Source organism: Bubalus bubalis, chromosome 17, assembly GCF_019923935.1.
Source record: "Bubalus bubalis isolate 160015118507 breed Murrah chromosome 17, NDDB_SH_1, whole genome shotgun sequence".
Classification (NCBI taxonomy): domain Eukaryota; kingdom Metazoa; phylum Chordata; class Mammalia; order Artiodactyla; family Bovidae; genus Bubalus; species Bubalus bubalis.
In genome coordinates, this window is record NC_059173.1 from 4250007 (window position 1) to 4265381 (window position 15375).

At 60.7% G+C, this 15375-nt stretch overlaps 2 protein-coding genes across 4 annotated transcripts; one reads left to right on the plus strand and one right to left on the minus strand.

The window, feature by feature from the left end:
- Nucleotides 1–450: 450 nt before the first annotated feature.
- Nucleotides 451–7573, plus strand: RASL10A (RAS like family 10 member A). Of its 2 annotated transcripts, none has more exons than XM_044929988.2 (3): nt 451–4501; nt 6031–6155; nt 7261–7573. In XM_044929988.2, the coding sequence occupies exons 1-3, from the start codon at nt 4115–4117 to the stop codon at nt 7268–7270; spliced, it is 522 nt and encodes a 173-aa protein (XP_044785923.1). In that variant the 5' UTR covers nt 451–4114; the 3' UTR covers nt 7271–7573. The 2 variants fall into 2 exon arrangements, with proteins under 2 accessions (XP_044785923.1, XP_006069946.1); XM_006069884.3 differs by lacking the exon at nt 7261–7573 and adding an exon at nt 6460–6956 and having other exon boundaries at nt 4365–4968.
- Nucleotides 7431–12907, minus strand: GAS2L1 (growth arrest specific 2 like 1). 2 transcript variants are annotated; one of them, XM_006069885.4, is made up of 6 exons: nt 12751–12907; nt 11172–11823; nt 9712–9819; nt 9531–9627; nt 9265–9436; nt 7431–8750 (listed from the first exon to the last, which is right to left on the minus strand). In XM_006069885.4, exons 2-6 carry the CDS (start codon nt 11802–11804, stop codon nt 7721–7723), a joined length of 2040 nt encoding a protein of 679 aa, XP_006069947.3. In that variant the 5' UTR covers nt 11805–11823; nt 12751–12907; the 3' UTR covers nt 7431–7720. The 2 variants fall into 2 exon arrangements, with proteins under 2 accessions (XP_006069947.3, XP_025123183.3); XM_025267398.3 differs by having other exon boundaries at nt 11172–11964; nt 12751–12903.
- Between the last annotated feature and the right edge of the window lie 2468 nt (nt 12908–15375).

A 15375-nucleotide genomic window follows, 5' to 3' on the forward strand; every position in this document is an offset into this window, starting at 1 on the left:
ATTTTCCAAGCAAGAGCACTGGAGTGGGGTGCCACTGCCTTCTCCAACTTATGGAGAACTGACATCTTTATAATGATGTCAGTAATATTAATCTTTATATCCAAATGTAGGAGTAGATGCCTTTCCATTTGTTCATACTTTCTTTTATGTCTCTGTAACATTTTAAGTTTTCTTCATTTAAATGTTCTTGCATGGGGAGTTCCATGCTGGTCCAGTGGTTGGGACTCAGCACTTTCACTGGCAGAGCCCGGGTCTGATCCCTGGCTGGGGAACTAAGATCCTGCAAACTGCACAGCATGCCAAAAAAAAAAAAAAAAAAGTTCTTGCATGTACATTATCCTTGCATAGATTCATGAGTATTTTCTATTTTTTGGTTCCTTTTGTGAATGGGATCTTTTCCATGTGTATGTTTATGATGTAAATATATATTTGTTAATATATAAAACAAAAGAATAGGAATATTTATAGTGTAGATTACAAATTATGTAACATGTACTTTAAAAACTGAACCCAGACTTCATTTGGGTTTCTCTAGTTTTCCTACTCATGTCCTTGCTGTGTCCCCGGACCCCACATTCCATGTGGTTGTCGCGTTTCCTCAGTCTCCCTGGGTCTGCGAGAGCTCCTCAGACTTTTTCTGTGTCATGACTTTAACCGTCCCGAGAAGTACTGGTCACATATTTCATCGACTGTCCCTCAACTTGGGTTTGTCTGGCGTTTTCCCCACGGGTAGCCTGGGGTTCTAGGTTTTCTGGACAGAGAGCAGGGAGGTGCCCTTCTGGTCACGTCACGGCAGGGGTGTGCGCCGTCGCCACGGCTTAGCGCCGCACGCCACCCTGCGTCACTTGGCCGAGGCAGTGTTTACAGCCGTCTCCTCCACGAAGCTGCTTCCTCCCCTTTCCACACTCTGTTGGGAAGCAAGTCACGAAGCGCAGCCTACACTGCATGGGGGCAGGGGACAGCTATAGAAAATACTTGGAATTCTTCTGTAGGAAAATGTGTTTCTTCTCCTGGATTTATGTAGTCACTCAATCATTTATACCAGTTTGGATTCATGGATATTTATTTCATAATTTGGGTTTAATTCAAAAGTGCATTATTTATTTTATATAACGCTTAAATTTTTTAAGCTGTGGCCATTGGGAGCTCTTTCAAGTAAGCTCTGTGTCCCTTTGACGCCCCCATCCCTCGGTTTCTTTTTTTTTTTAGCTTGTGGGATCTTAGTTCCCTGACTAGGGATCAAACCCATGTGCCCTGCAGTGGAAGCTCAGAGTCCTAACCACTAGACTGCCAGGGAATTCCATCCTTGGGTCTCTTTTGAGCACTTCCTTCCTTTCTGATATTATGAGATGTTCCACCTCATCTTTTACTTGTCCTGCTCCAACCCTAGCACCAGCCTTCTCCAGGGAGCCTGGACAACAGAATCAGAAACCAAGATCTGGGTGCTGGGTGAGCTTGTTGCTCATAGGGTCGCCCTTAGAGCAGACAGAGCTAGGAAACACCTGTCTACACACTTAGCTGTGCGCACACACACACCTGCCTTTGTTAACCAGTGGCTGCGTGGGTGCATGCTAAGTCACTTCACTGTCTGCGACCCTATGGACTGTAGCCTGCCCATCTCCTCTGTCCATGGGATTCTCTAGGCAAGAACACTGAGTGGGTTTCCGTTTCCTTCTACATAACCAGTGGTTATTTGCATAGAAACTGAGATCACTTTATATGTACACACTTAGTCCTCCCGCTAGCCTTCCTAGATTGCCTTGTTTTCCTCTTTGTATCATCTCATTTCATCCCACAACTATATGAGTTAAAGACCATTATTGAAGCCCTGTGCTGCCTCCTTGGTTCCTGGTGGTTGTAAAACCCCACGGCCTTCAGGCGGTTGATGAATCAATGCGTGAGGTCTTACAGTGGCCACCAGGGACCCAGCATACATGAGGCATTGAGTGATGAGAGTTTCCCCAACTCAGGACTTGGAAAGGTGAGTTAAGCTGGAACAAGTGACAGACGGTGGGCAGGACAGACCGTGATTAATGGTCAGTGCACTGACCCGATGGCTGGGCTGGAGGAGTCCACAGCAGACACCCCTGGAGCTGGACACGGTCCATGGCGCTCAACCCCAGGGAGGGGCTGGAATCAGGCAGAATGGGGAGAAGCCTGGGGCCAAGGTCAGGCAGCGGCTGACATGCAGCCCAAGCTCTCTGGCTTGCTAGTCTTTGGGGAACCTGGCCCTGGGCTGCCCGCTCCTGTCTTAGCTCAGCTTCGCTCCCACAGGGCCACAGGCACCGACTCACCTCCTCCTGAGGTGCTTCTGGGCCCTGATGAAGATGGGCTTCTCAGAAGGTCGGCTTCAGTGGCCCAAGGTCCTGGGTTCCAGTCCCTGTTCTGCCACTTTCCTGCTGGATCATTCTGAGCAAATCATTTCATCCCTGTGGGCCTCAGTGAGCACACAGCACAGGGCTGGGCACATCACAGGTCCTCTCTCATTTATTTATTTAGGCCACACTGCACAGCTTGTGGGATCTTAGTTCCCCATCCAGGGATCGAACCTAGGTCCCCCTGAAGTGGAAGCCTGGAGTCCCAACCACTGGATGGCCAGGGAAGTGCCCACAGCTCCTTGATAAGTGGGAATGTGTCGCCCCTGTGGAGTCTGCACGACTTTGTGGGGACTTTTCCATATACTGTTCAGAGTGCCCCGGAAGAGGGCGCCCTGTAGGAAGTGAAGGGAAGATGGTTTCCAAGGAAGGCCATCAGAGCCGGCTCCCATGTGTAGGCGAGAGGGTGCTCGAGGCAGGTGTGGTCCCAGCGAGTGCCCTGAGAGAGACTGTCCTCAGGTCAGCCCCACACCCTGCTGGCGGTCGGCAGGGCAGACGGGGCCTAGTTTATTTACTCCAAGGAACTGAGGCAGCTCACAAAACCCAGAGACCTGAAAAGCGCCAGAGGGGGAGTCAGGTGAAGGGAAAAAGCCCACAGTTGGAAAGGAAGATAAAGCTGCTGCTCACTGGGCCTGAAGAGCTGGCACACCAGCCAGATGTAGCCACAGCCCTGGCTCCGAGCTCCCTTAGTGGCCGAGAAGAGTGAAAGCCGACCCCAGGCTCCTGACCCAGGTGCCATCGCTTGCTCCCCAGGGTGAACCCCCTTCCCCGCTTCAAGACCCAGCTGCTCGTCCCTTCCCCGCGTCCCCTAGGCTGAGGTGAGCAAGTTGTGCTCTTTTTCTTTAAAAAAAAAAAATCTGTCTCGGCATCTTGGGAAGCAGCTAAGATTGGGGCTCTTTGTTGCAGAGACAGACAAGCGAAATGCTTGGTCAGCGCAGAAACGGTGATGTCTGTGCATGTCACACAGTACCCAGGCATCAGGGATGGTCAGAGATGTGGGAGACCCACCCCCACCACCACTGCAGGGGCAGGGTGGGCAAGCAGAGGACGTGGCTGGTAAACCCAGACTTCTCAAGCCCTGATGGGGAAGGAAGGAGCGTCCTGCTGACTCCAGGAGTGGGGATTTGGGCTCTGGGAACTTAACATGGAGGTTGTGGGGTGTGAGGGAAAGCTACAGGTGGAGACTTAAGCAGAAAACTTGGCCTTAGCAGTGAGGGAGGTGGTGTGGACCAATTTCTGCCTCTTTCAGCCTTGTTGGGACAGGGATCTGGGGCTGAGCTGCTGGGACCTGGTGCACACCGGGTTCAGCACCCTCTGTCCCACACCCCCTCCCTGATGCCCTTATTTAGTGTTGGCCCCTGTGTGCAGGAGGGACAGGGGATAGCTCCTCACAGGAGACCACAAGGGGAAGGTTCAGGGACCACCTGCTGACCTGCAACCCTGGACAGCAGCCCCCTCTCCAGCCTGTTTTCTTCTCTCAGAGACACCAGGTTGAGGCTTCAAGGATCGTGTAGGTAATAGCTTAGTGTGGGGCCTGGCACGTAGTAGGCGCTCAAGAAACGGTGTGTGCCTTTGGTGGATGCGGAGCAGAGCCAGCGCAGTACAGCGACTTGCCCAAGGTCACACAGCCGGGCCGGATCCGATCCAGCCGGCGGGTTTGCGAGGAGCCAGCTTGGGGGAGCGATGTTTGGAGGAGCGGGCGCGGACGTGGGCGGGAAGGGAGTTCTATTTTGGAGCGGATGACAGCGCGGAACGCAGGGGGGGCTGGGTCCCTCCCTGGGCTCCCCGAGTCCCAGTCACCTTCCTGCGACCCTTCCCGGGAGGGGCGTCCCGGGCGGGTAGGGGGGAGCGGGAGGGGCGGGCAGGCGGTTACCTCATCGCCGCCTCCGGGAGGCTCCACTCGCTGCTCACTGCTCGCTAGCGCGGCCGGCTGGGGCGGCGACTCCGGGCGCCGGAGCGAGAGAAGGACGGAGGGACTGAGGCGCCGAGAGGCAGCGCCGCCCCCTTCATCCTGCTCCGCCGCGGGACCCGCGAGGCGAGGAGGTCCAACCTCGGTGCCCCGTGCTGTCGCCGGCGCCTCCAGTGGCGCTGCGGGGCCGAGGCCGTGTCTGCGCGCGGCGCGCTCGGTCAGTTCTCTCCTGAGCTTGGCACTCACCGGAGCTGCTTGTGCGTCCGCCGTCCGCCTGCTCGGCTGTCTGTCTCCCCTGTACCACCAGCTCCGACCTCCAGCCTGGCCTCCCCGGGCCCCCGGTGCTCCAAGGGGCGATGAGGAGCGCGGCGGGGCTGGGGCGCACGGGGCAGGGCGCGCCGGGCGCACAGAGCGGCTCTGGCCCATGAGGCTTCCCAGAGCGGGGCGCAGCAGCAAGCGCGGGCCATGGGGGGCAGCCTGCGGGTGGCGGTGCTGGGCGCTCCGGGCGTGGGCAAGACGGCCATCATCCGCCAGTTCCTGTTCGGTGACTACCCCGAGCGCCACAGGCCCACGGACGGGCCGCGCCTCTACCGGCCCGCGGTGCTGCTCGACGGCGCCGTCTACGACCTGAGCATCCGCGACGGCGACGGTGCTGGCCCCGGTCAGAGCCCCGGGGGGCAAGAGGTAGTGGACTGAGGGGTGGGCAGGGGCCTGTGACAGCATGTGGGCGGATGCTCGGTACACACGTGCGTGTCCGCGTGGACGGCCCGGGGGTACCCGACTGTCCATGGACTGAAGGATCAATGTGTGTCCTGGCATTGGTGGTTTTCACCTCTTCTGCCGGTATACAGTTGCCCCAGCTCAGACCCAAAACCCGGCGATTTTGCAGAGTGGCTTTTTCTCGCTTGCTTAAATTGCTATTTCTCTGCCTCCGCTGGTGGGTGGGGATTAGTGCACGGGGGAGCGTGGTCCTGCCTCCCTGAGAGTGAGTGTTCCGTGTCTGGAGCCACGAGCAGAGCCGCAGTGGGAGAGGTTGAAGCCAGACACCGGGGTGTCCGTTCTGAGGGCATCATTCTCTGCTCCCTCATTCCTATGACCTGCAGCCAAGACTTGTTTAATAATTTTGCAAAGTCCAGGGCAGACTTTTAATCCTTGGGAGTTGATGCGTTCAAGAAGTGAAGAGGAAAGAGCAGGCAGGATTAAGCAGGGCTTCCTGGTGAGGGTGGCATTTGGGCTGAACCGGGACGGATGAGTGAAATTTTGATTAGAAGAAGCGGCGGAAGCATTTCCAGGTGCAAAGAGCAGCGTGTGCTTCGGCCGAACTCCTAAGTGTGTACAGCTGCCGTTAATCGGTGGTCTCCGCAGGCTCAGGAACACGGGACCAGGCTCGGAGGCAGGAACTGCTCCTGAGGGCGCCCGGGGAGGGGCGGGGCCTGGCCTGAAAGAAGGAAACCATGGGAAACAGAGGAAGGGGCGAGGAAGGAGACAGGCCTCAGGGGAGAGGAGACCCAGAGAGAAGAAGGGCTGGACGCTGACTGGCTTCAGGCACGGTTTTAAAAGGTATACCCCAGCGGCCATAAGGACAGTAAGGCCCAGGGAGCTTGCGGGAGAGGGCCACAGACCAGGAGAAGGACCGAGGCTTGAGCGTGAACTGTGTGGGTTTCGCGTCAAGGCTCGTTGGAGAAGGTCTGGACGCGGGAGAGCAAGAAGAGGGCTTACGGCAAACTCTGGCCTCCTGCCCCCCAGGAGTGGCCGGACCCTAAAGACTGGAGCTTGCAGGACACGGACGCCTTCGTGCTTGTCTACGATATCTGCAGCCCGGACAGCTTTGACTATGTGAAGGCGCTGCGGCAGCGCATCGCGGAGACCAGGTAAGGTGCACCGCTCGGGTTGCGTGTTAGACGGCGGGGAGTGTTTGTGGGTCTGGCTGGGCCTTTTTTCCCCAGAGGTGAGTGGGTGGGCTCTTCCGCCGTCCTGGGCCAGGTCTCAGGCCTTTTCGGGCCTGGCCTCTAGCCCTAAGCGGTCTTTGGTCCTGGGTCTTTGTGGGTCTGGTGTTTGCTAGGGGTTCTCTGGGTGCAGGAAAGTATGCTCCTTAGTGCGTATATAACCACTGGAGGGATTCTCCAGCCATGGGGGTCCCAGGCACTGCGACCTTCATCCTCCTTTGGCCTCCAGGCCGGCGGGCGCACCTGAAGCGCCCATTCTCGTGGTGGGAAACAAGCGGGACCGGCAGCGGCTGCGGTTCGGGCCTCGGCGCGCACTGGCTGCCCTAGTGCGCAGGGGCTGGCGCTGCGGATACCTCGAGTGCTCCGCCAAGTACAATTGGCACGTGCTGCGACTCTTCCGGGAGCTGCTGCACTGCGCGCTCGTGCGCGCACGCCCTGCACATCCGGCTCTGCGCCTGCAGGGGGCGCTGCACCCGGCGCGCTGCAGCCTCATGTGATCGAATTGGAAAAACGCCGCTTACGGCAGGGAGGGGCCTTCTAGTTAACTGGAACAACCGGGGACTCGGATTGGACGAGATTGCCCAACTTCTCTTGGATTGGACAGGACAGTCTCCTCCCTGATTGGCTGAGGAACGCTCCCGCCCAGTGTCCTGGGGCGACAGGGTTTTCTTTGAACCTCATTGGGTCCAGCAGGCCCCATTGGACAAATTAGTCCTTTCTGGGAGCTCATTGGGTCACAATCCGACTGGATGAAAAGGACTTGGCTATGAATCTGATTGGACACGCTCAGACTGCTCTTGGAGTTTCATTGGACCAACTGTTAAGTCACACCTCTCGGGAGGAAATAAAGGGGAAGCAAGGTGCCCCTGGCATTTCTGGAATGGCAAGATAATCTTGGGGAATGCCCTGATGGTCCAGTGGTTAAGACTCCAAGCTTCCACTGAAGGGGCATGAGTTCGATCCCTGGTTAGGGAACTAACATCTCTCATGCCTCACAAAGTGGCTAAAAAATAAATTTTGTGCTTCCCAGGTGGCGCTAGTGGTAAAGAACCTGTCTGCCCATGCAGAAGATGTACACCTAAAGGTCAGGGCTGACAGGCACTGCCCTCTCGCAGCTGACTCCAGAGTTCCAACCTGTAATGAGGGTTCTCAAATGGATGTGACGGCCCCAAGGCTGGGTCTCCAAGACGCAGACACAAGTAGCTGGAAGAAAACTTTACTGTCAGGCTCTGCAGGGCCACGGGACCTCAGGAAGGGTCCTTACTGGGCTGGCCCAGCCTCCTCTAAGGCATTCAATAACATTAGTAATTAAATAGCAATGCTCATCCCCCAAGCGGAATGTACACCAGAAGTCCCATTGTGCCATGTGGTCCCGAGGGGTCTGGTCCCATGAGGTCTGGTCCCCAAGAGGCAGGGGCACTCCCTGATGCAGAGGGGTTAAGGCCACAAAGGAGAAGGGACAGGGGACTGGGGGCAGCTGGGCTGGTCCGTCACATCCAGGAATCCGGCTCGGTCTTCGGGCTGACTGAGCGCAGGGCATGCCAGGTCCCGGACCCCGTGGGTCCAGGTGGGTGGCGGGGGCCCCTTGGTGTGGGGATGCGTGAGGGTTTCCGGTCTGGCTGTGTGTCCATCCGGCCTCGTGCCCAGGTCCTTAGGGGCTCTGGGCCGGCCAGAGGACTCCCGGGTGCATCTGGTGGGCCCCCTACACCGGGGCAGGGGCTGCCCTCATCGGAAGAGCTGGACAGGGCTGGGCCTCGGGCCCCGGGCAGCCCATTGGCCATCCTGCCAGAGTCCCCGGGTTGGCCACACTTGCCACCCAGGACGCTGAGGGACGAAGAGGAGGAGCTGGAGGAACAGTAGGCTGAGTCAGGAGCTGGAGGGTCTGGGGCCCGAATTGGGTCAGGGGCTGGTCCACTGGGGGTCCCACCAGCAGCAGCAGCCTCAAGGGCTCGGGCGTTGGCTAGGAACTCCTCTTCCAGGCGCCGAAACAGTTGCTGTTCCTGCTTTGGGTCAAGCTGCAGGGGTGTGCGGAAGACACTGGCCGGGATTGTGCTCAACTCTGGACTGGGGCTGGGGACCCTGGGAGCTGCAGGGCTGCGGGCACGGGGAGTGCGGGGGCTGCTTCTGCCCGAGCCCCCACTGCCTCTGCCCCGCGGCACCCAGGAGTGCTGCCCGTCTCGGTCCCGACGCACCAGCAGCACTGTCTGCTCTTCACGGCTCTGACTCCGGGCCCGCCGGGCAGGGCTGGGGGCCGACAGCTGGCCTCCCCTGCCTCCTGGGGCCCCACGCGGCCGCCCCCGATCCAGCCGGTCCCGGGACTGGCTGCGCGGGGCGGGAGGCCGTCTCGGGGAGGCCGGGGTGCCCGTGGTCACCCGCCGGCTGGGACGCTCCCGCCGGGGGCCAGTGCCTAAGTCTTCACTGCGGGCACCAAGGGGGCCGCTCTGGGCCGAGGAGGCTGAGGAATCGCTGTCCCCAGAGTAACGGCGGGAGCGGGGATGGGGGGGCAGCTGGTCCCGGGCCCTGGGGCAGGGGAACAAGAGAGAGAGAAGTGGGGCAAGGCAGAGAGACCCGGCGCACAGAAAGGGTGGGGAGGGGAAGGAACAGGCAGACGCATGGCTGCGGGCGAGACACCTGTGGTGGTGGCGGGGGTGCCAAGGGTTTCTGTCCGTCCTGGGGACTTCCAGGGAGAAGTGAGAGATTCTGCCACAGCTTCTCGCAGCCAGGGCCACCCTCCGCCACCCCACCCCAAGGCAGCGGAAGAAGCAAGGCCCCAAGCTCCCCGCTCCTCAAGCCTCCAGCTTCCTGGGCAGGCCAGAGGGAAGCTGGGTTGGATTGGCGGCCACCCAGCCCCCAGGGCCCGCCCAGCTGTGTTGTTCTGGTGCTTGGGTTGCCATGGAGATGGGAAGCCAGGCCCACCCCCACCCACGGGAACCTTTCCCAGGGTGTGAGTCACTGCAGGCAGCGCCATCCAGGCCAGGGCGGGCGCCCCACCCCCACCCCCTGGACCGTGGTCCCAAGTCCTCTCTCCTCTCACCTGAGTGGGGTCTCGGGCCCCTCCTTCGAGCTGCGTAAGCCAATGGGTGTCACCTCTGGGCGGGAGCCCCGGCGCTCGCCCCCTGGGGCTGGGCTACCAGCTCGGGGGCTGAGGCTGGGTGACACTCGCTGCGGGGAGAAGGTGCGGGTCCTGGGCTGGGGCGGGCGGTGGGCTGCAGGGAGAGAGGGTGGGTGCCGTGTGAGGGGCGGGGCCGCAGAGGTGCACGCCCCCGCGTTCCCGCCCCGCCCCCGAGCCTGGACACTGACCCGCGGAGGAGCAGCGGCACGGGTCGTGCTTGTCCAGGTAGTGCTCCAGCGTGTCCCAGCCGCCTCCCACACGCACCATCACGTGGCTCCTCAGCACCTGTGGGAGCCCGGCGAGCGCAGGTCACCGCGCGTCCCACCCGCCTCCCAGGCTCTGCCTGCTCGGGGAGCCCCTCTCTCTCACCCGCACGAAGATGAGCAGACTGGAGTCTCCCACGCGGTACTTCCCCTCCGAGACCTTGATCATGGGAAACTGGTCTGGGCAGGTGCAGCGCCCCAAGATCTCCCTCACCTAAGAGGAGAGGCTGGCGGTCAGGGGTCAGGTCCCTCCTCCCTGGGCCTGATGTCAGCAGCTCCAGGGTCAGAAGGAAGTAAATCCTTCTGTAGAGCAGAGGCTCTGATTGTGTCGCCCTGGACTTGAGTGCCGCCTCTGTACTTGACCTTTCACCAGAGCTCCTTCCCTTCTGACTACCGAGAGGGCAGGGAGCCGACCAGGACGAGGTGAGGGACTGCTTCCTTTAAGTCCCTGAGCCCTTGGGGGAGTCCTTACTCACTCCCCCTCACCCATTTCAGAGACGTGAATGTTGAGACCCACAGAGAGGCAGGTTCGGGGAGGAGGCAGGTCTGAGTACAGAGGACCAATGCCATATGGAGGCAGCAGTGCCACGGATACGTGGGGCACTCGCAGACACCACCATGCACACCAGGCCACCAGCCCGGCCAGCACACATGGCCAGCACGTCTGCCCACATGCTCCCCAGGCCAGGAGCTGCCAGGCTGGCTATGCGGGCGGCCCCACCCGCCTCCTCACCCACAGCAGAGCTGCTGAGAAAATGAGCAGGTGGAGCCTCCGGTGACCCTGGCCTGGGGTGGGGTGGCAGCCTCTGCCCACAGCCATCCGGCTGCCCGCCTCCAGGATGGGCACATCCCGTCCTAACCTCCTGATAAGAAGGAAACTCTTGGCCAGGCTGTGGGGGTGTCAGGGACACCTAGGTCCCGGGAAGAGGAGGAGGGAGCTAGAGTCATGGTCTGGCACCTTCTATATGCTCAGCGTAGAGCTCATCCCACAGCTCTTTGACAGGATGTCAGCTCCCAGTAGCATGGCTACTCTGTGCTGGGCTTCCCAGATAAGTCCCGGGGGAGGAGTAGGGACCCGAAGAGCCCCTGGGAGCTTCCCTGGGTACTCAGGTAGCGCCTACTGTGCGCCAGGCGCCTTGCCCTGGACCATGGGCCCCATTCAACCTCGAGCTCAGTGATGGCGTGAATGCGGCGGTCTAGCAGTTGAGTGCAGGGAGGTGTACTGGAGGGGCTCAAATCCCCAGAATGTAGAACACTCAGCACTTACCTGGGGCATGGTTAGCACCGAGAGGAAACAGGGGGATCATCGTGCCATGGGGCAGTGGAGGCCGAGTTTTCTCACCAGGCCCTGTGACCTCACCCAGCACTTAGCCCTCTCTGCGCCTGCCTAACTCTTTGGGGCCGGGTATCCACTTGGTGCTCAACATACGTACGCTTTCCCCGGGGCAGGCTGTCCTGCAGCCACGAGGACAGGCCGCGGAAGGTTGCCCGCACCACCCTGCCTGCTGGTGCCTGGGTACTGCTAGAATAAGCCCGGCCACCGGGCAGGCGCACTTGCGGACTCACCAGCTCATCGAGGTTGCGCAGGTCGCTGGGCGTCATGCGCGGCCCACGGGCTGGAGCTCCTGGGGTGGCGGCGGTCTCGGTGGTGTCCTCCCCGGCACTGGGGGTGTTGGAGGCCGGGGGCGTGGCGCGCAGCTCCCGCTCAATCTCCTGTTCGAACTGCACGAGGCGAGGGGCCAGCAGGCCGAGGCGGGCGCCGCGCCGCGCCACCTCCAGCAGGCACAACACCACGCTCTTCTCGTTCTTGCGGAGCACCAAGTCCTCCGTCTCGAACATGAGCACTTCGGGCACACCCAGCTCCGCGCGGCACCAGCCGATGAAGGTGGCCACGTTGTCTCGGGCCATGAAGGAGCCGGGCACCACGCTATGGGCCTGGAAGGCCACCCCGCGGGCCGGCCGCGCGGCGGCCATGGCGTGGGCGGCCTCAGTGACAGCGTTGGCATGCTGGCACAGGGTGGTGCCCGTGGCCAGCCCCATCAGGAAGCCATCACCACCGCTGGGCAGACCCAGGCCGTACAAGGCGTTGAGCCACTCGGCCAGGTCCTCCTTCATAGCCTCCACGTAGGCCTCGCTCGAGCGGAACGGCCGCACACTCTTGGCTGCGGAGCCGGCGATGCCCGCCACGGGGTCTGCCATGCCCGGGCCAGCCGAGTCACTGTGGGCAGGGACACGGGTCAGGATGGTTGTGGACCCATTAAGTGCTCAGCACAGGCTAAGCCGCTGACCACCTGCACCTGCTTGTCGGTTCAGACCAAATGCCTGGATTTTGAGAAACTTCTCGCCTCTGTTTACCCGTCTGTGAAATGGATACAATAATAGAACCTTCCTCAGAGGAACTAATGGGATGATTTTTATAAATGACCTCAGTGTCCATAAGTGTTGGCTGCTTGGTTCTTTCGGGAAGAGGGATTGAGAAGACTTGGCTGTGTCCTCCTTCCTGCCCAGGCAGGGAGGCCCCCATCTTACTGCCCCTGTGAGAGGCGAAGAGCTATGCCCGAGAGAGAGTAACCTGCAGCCCTGGACTCAAGAGTAGGAACCCTGGACCCGACCTCAGAGAGGGGTTAGATCAGCTGCTCAGGCCTGGTGGTGATCCCACTTACTCCGGAAAGATCCCAGGTCCTCCCTCAACCCGTTTACCCTAAAGGCCGTGTCATTATAACACCGACAGGCCGGCAGCAGCAGTAAAGCAATTGCAGTGACCGTGGCCAGGGCTAAGCGCGTTGTGATATTATCTCCATTTTACAGATGAGGAAACTGAGGCGCAGAGCTCGCTCAAGGTCGCGCAGCAGTGGGTAGCGGAGCTCGGCCCTCCAGCCCCGTGTGGCGGCTCCGGCGGCCGGCCGGGGCCAGGCCCCTCCTCCAGGGAGCCTCCCTAGCCCGACTGGTGCCTGTGAGCTGGGACTCGGAATGGCTGTCGCCAGCCCTGGCCGTCCTCTGGGCTTCTGCCCAGAGAGGGTGCGGGGCTGCCCAAGGTCACACAGCCCCGGGAAGCAGAGGCCCGCGGCTGCCGCCACTGGGTCTGCTTCTCTGTGTGCCGGGCAGAGGGTGCTGGGGAGTGGGGGTGCGGGGTCCCTGCACTCACCTGGCTCATCCCGCGGCCTCGGGGAGCATCGCCCCGGCTGGGCCGGAGCCGGGCGGGCCGCCGAAGGGAGGCGCCGCCCGAGCCGCAGCCGATCCCGGTCCCAACGCCGAGTCCTCCGCGCCCGCCGTCTCAGCCCCGCCTCCCTGGAATTCGGATCCGGCCCGGAGGGGGTGGGCGGGGCCGCGCGCTCTTAAAGGGGCCGCGCTGTTCCTGGGCTGGGACGGGGCTGGAGCCTCCAGACGCGGGGCGGGCCCGGGACCCGGCCCAGCCCTCAACGGAGGCGGGACCGGGTTCCCCGGCGACTCTGCCGGGCCGGAGGTCCCATCCCCAGACCGGGTCCCTTCCCCCTCCTTGGTCTCCTGGGAAGGGGTTTGGGCGTTTTTAGTGGCACCCCCTCCGCAGATGGTGGCCTCCCCTGGTGAGCCGCATGGCCTGTTCCAGAGAGGAACTCAGGAAGAGATAGGGGCCCGGGGCTGCGGAGTCACCTCCGGCGGGCGGGAGTGGACCTCCTTAGGTCCGATAAGTGAGGCCGTCCGGCCTTGGGTGGCTGCTTCCTGCCAGCAGCGCTGGCCTCGGGGATGGGGAGAATGGCTCTGTTTTACCCCCATTCAACCACTGGCTCCTCATCAAATATTCTTTGTTAAACCCTGAAGTTAGGGGAACCCGTTTCTCAAATAAGAACGCTGAGGGGAGGGCAGGGAGGGGACTGGCTGAGGCCCCTGTGTCTGAGGCTTCGGCCCCTGCCCTGGACCACCTCTGGCCGCTCTGGTTGGGCACAGAATAAAGGCTGGAGGAGTGGTTCCTGAGGGTTAAGCCTGGCTGGTTTCTTTTCAAACTGCAGAGGAGAGACCTGCCCAGACCAGCGGGAAATCCTGCCCCCTGCTGCGGCTGGGCGGGGACGCCAGGCCTGGCTGGGCAGTAGCCTTGCTGGCCAGGCGGGGTGCTGGGGGGAAGCACCAACAGCAGCCAGTGCTCAGAGCTTTAATTAATAAAACCCCTACTGTACTCTATGGGGGATGCTCTTATGCCCAAACTTGGGCTCAAGTCTGGAGAGGAGCTGGTGGCGCTGGGATTTGACGGATGACTGTTACAGGAATGCCTTCTTTCAAGGATGGGGCATCCGTCGGGTACCTACAGTGTGCTGGACCTCCCAGTGCCAGGCTGCTCATGGGCACCATCTACTGCGTCCTCGCGACCTTTCAGAAGGGGGGGGCTCTCACCTCAATACCCAGATGGTGCAGGTCCCACTCTACCTTCCCAGCACCCCTTCCTCCCCACCGCCTAGTGAGGAAGGCCCGTGCCTAGATGTGATACAGGCTGACACTTGCTGAGTGCCTACTGAGTGTCAACGACGCTGCAAACCAGGAGCAAAAGACAGAGAACGAAACAGAGCCGGCTATGAGGCTTACAGTCTGGAGAGATGGCCCTTGGGGTGCTGTAGGAACAAGGAGCCAGGGAGAAGGGGTGGGGTGGGACAGGCTTGTCCTTTTGGTCCAGGGAACAGGAAAGGTGAGGGAGGGAGCTGTGTGCATGTCTGGAAGGGCCAGGGTGAAGGTCTAGGTGGGCCTGTGCCTCGTGGGTTGGAGAAAGGGGGAGGGGGCCTGTGAGACTGGAGAGGAGCGAGATGCGGGCGGGGCCTGGGACAGCTGCAGACGGCTCTGTAGAGCTTTGTGGGCCACGCCGCTTTGCACGGACATGGGAGCCACGGAGGGAGTTTGGAACAGGGGAGGGGTGTGACCTGACTTATCCCTGTGGCTAAGGGCAGGGGCCCAGGGGGGAACCAGGTGGTGCCAGTTGGTGAGAGGAGTTGAATTTTGAGGCTGTATTTTGAGGGGAAAGCGGGTAGAATGTACTGGTGAATGAGGTATGGGGGTGAAGACAGAGTCCCAGGTTTCGGGACGCTGATACCTGGGGAGGACAGGTTCGCTACAGACAGGGCCGGGTAAGATTAGGGTGTGGAAACGAATTCCCAAAGTATCCTGTGAGGTATGATGACGCTGTTTGGTATTCTGCTTCTTCATTCTGGGGAGACGGAGGCCCAGAGAGCAAGGGATGTGTGGGGTCAGCAAGCTGTACAGGATTTTGACCCCTGCTTCTATCTGCCCCATGCCCTCCCTGGACGCGGGCAAGTTCAGACTGGACCCAGGCCTGCTGTTGATCACTGGGTGAGATGGTTAAGCTCCCTGAGTGGCGTTTGCACGGTCTGTAAAATGGGACAACAGCCGTCGCATCACGGAGTTGTGAAAATACCGTCACTCAGCCCAGCGCCATCAGGGTGTTCATCCACTGCGCTGCTGAGGACCAGAGCCCAAGGGGGCACTGTTTCTGTCTGCAGGCCCCTGACTCCAGCGTTCTGACTCTAGACACATGGCAGGTGTGGTGCCCACTGGTGTGGCCAGACCCACGGCCTGGGCCATGGAGGGCTTTGGCTTTGACCCCCTCCGTCATAAGGTGACTTCTCCTGGCAGGACCAAGAGACGCATAGACGCTGCTGGAGGGAGGAGAGGTTTGGGCTGAGGTTGTCCAGAGCCCATCCCTGCAGACCTCACAGGCCACCTCCAAGTAGAGTGCTGTGATCCCACGCAGCTCGGGCAGCGGGCACATGGCTGGATCTCCGGTGTGGGC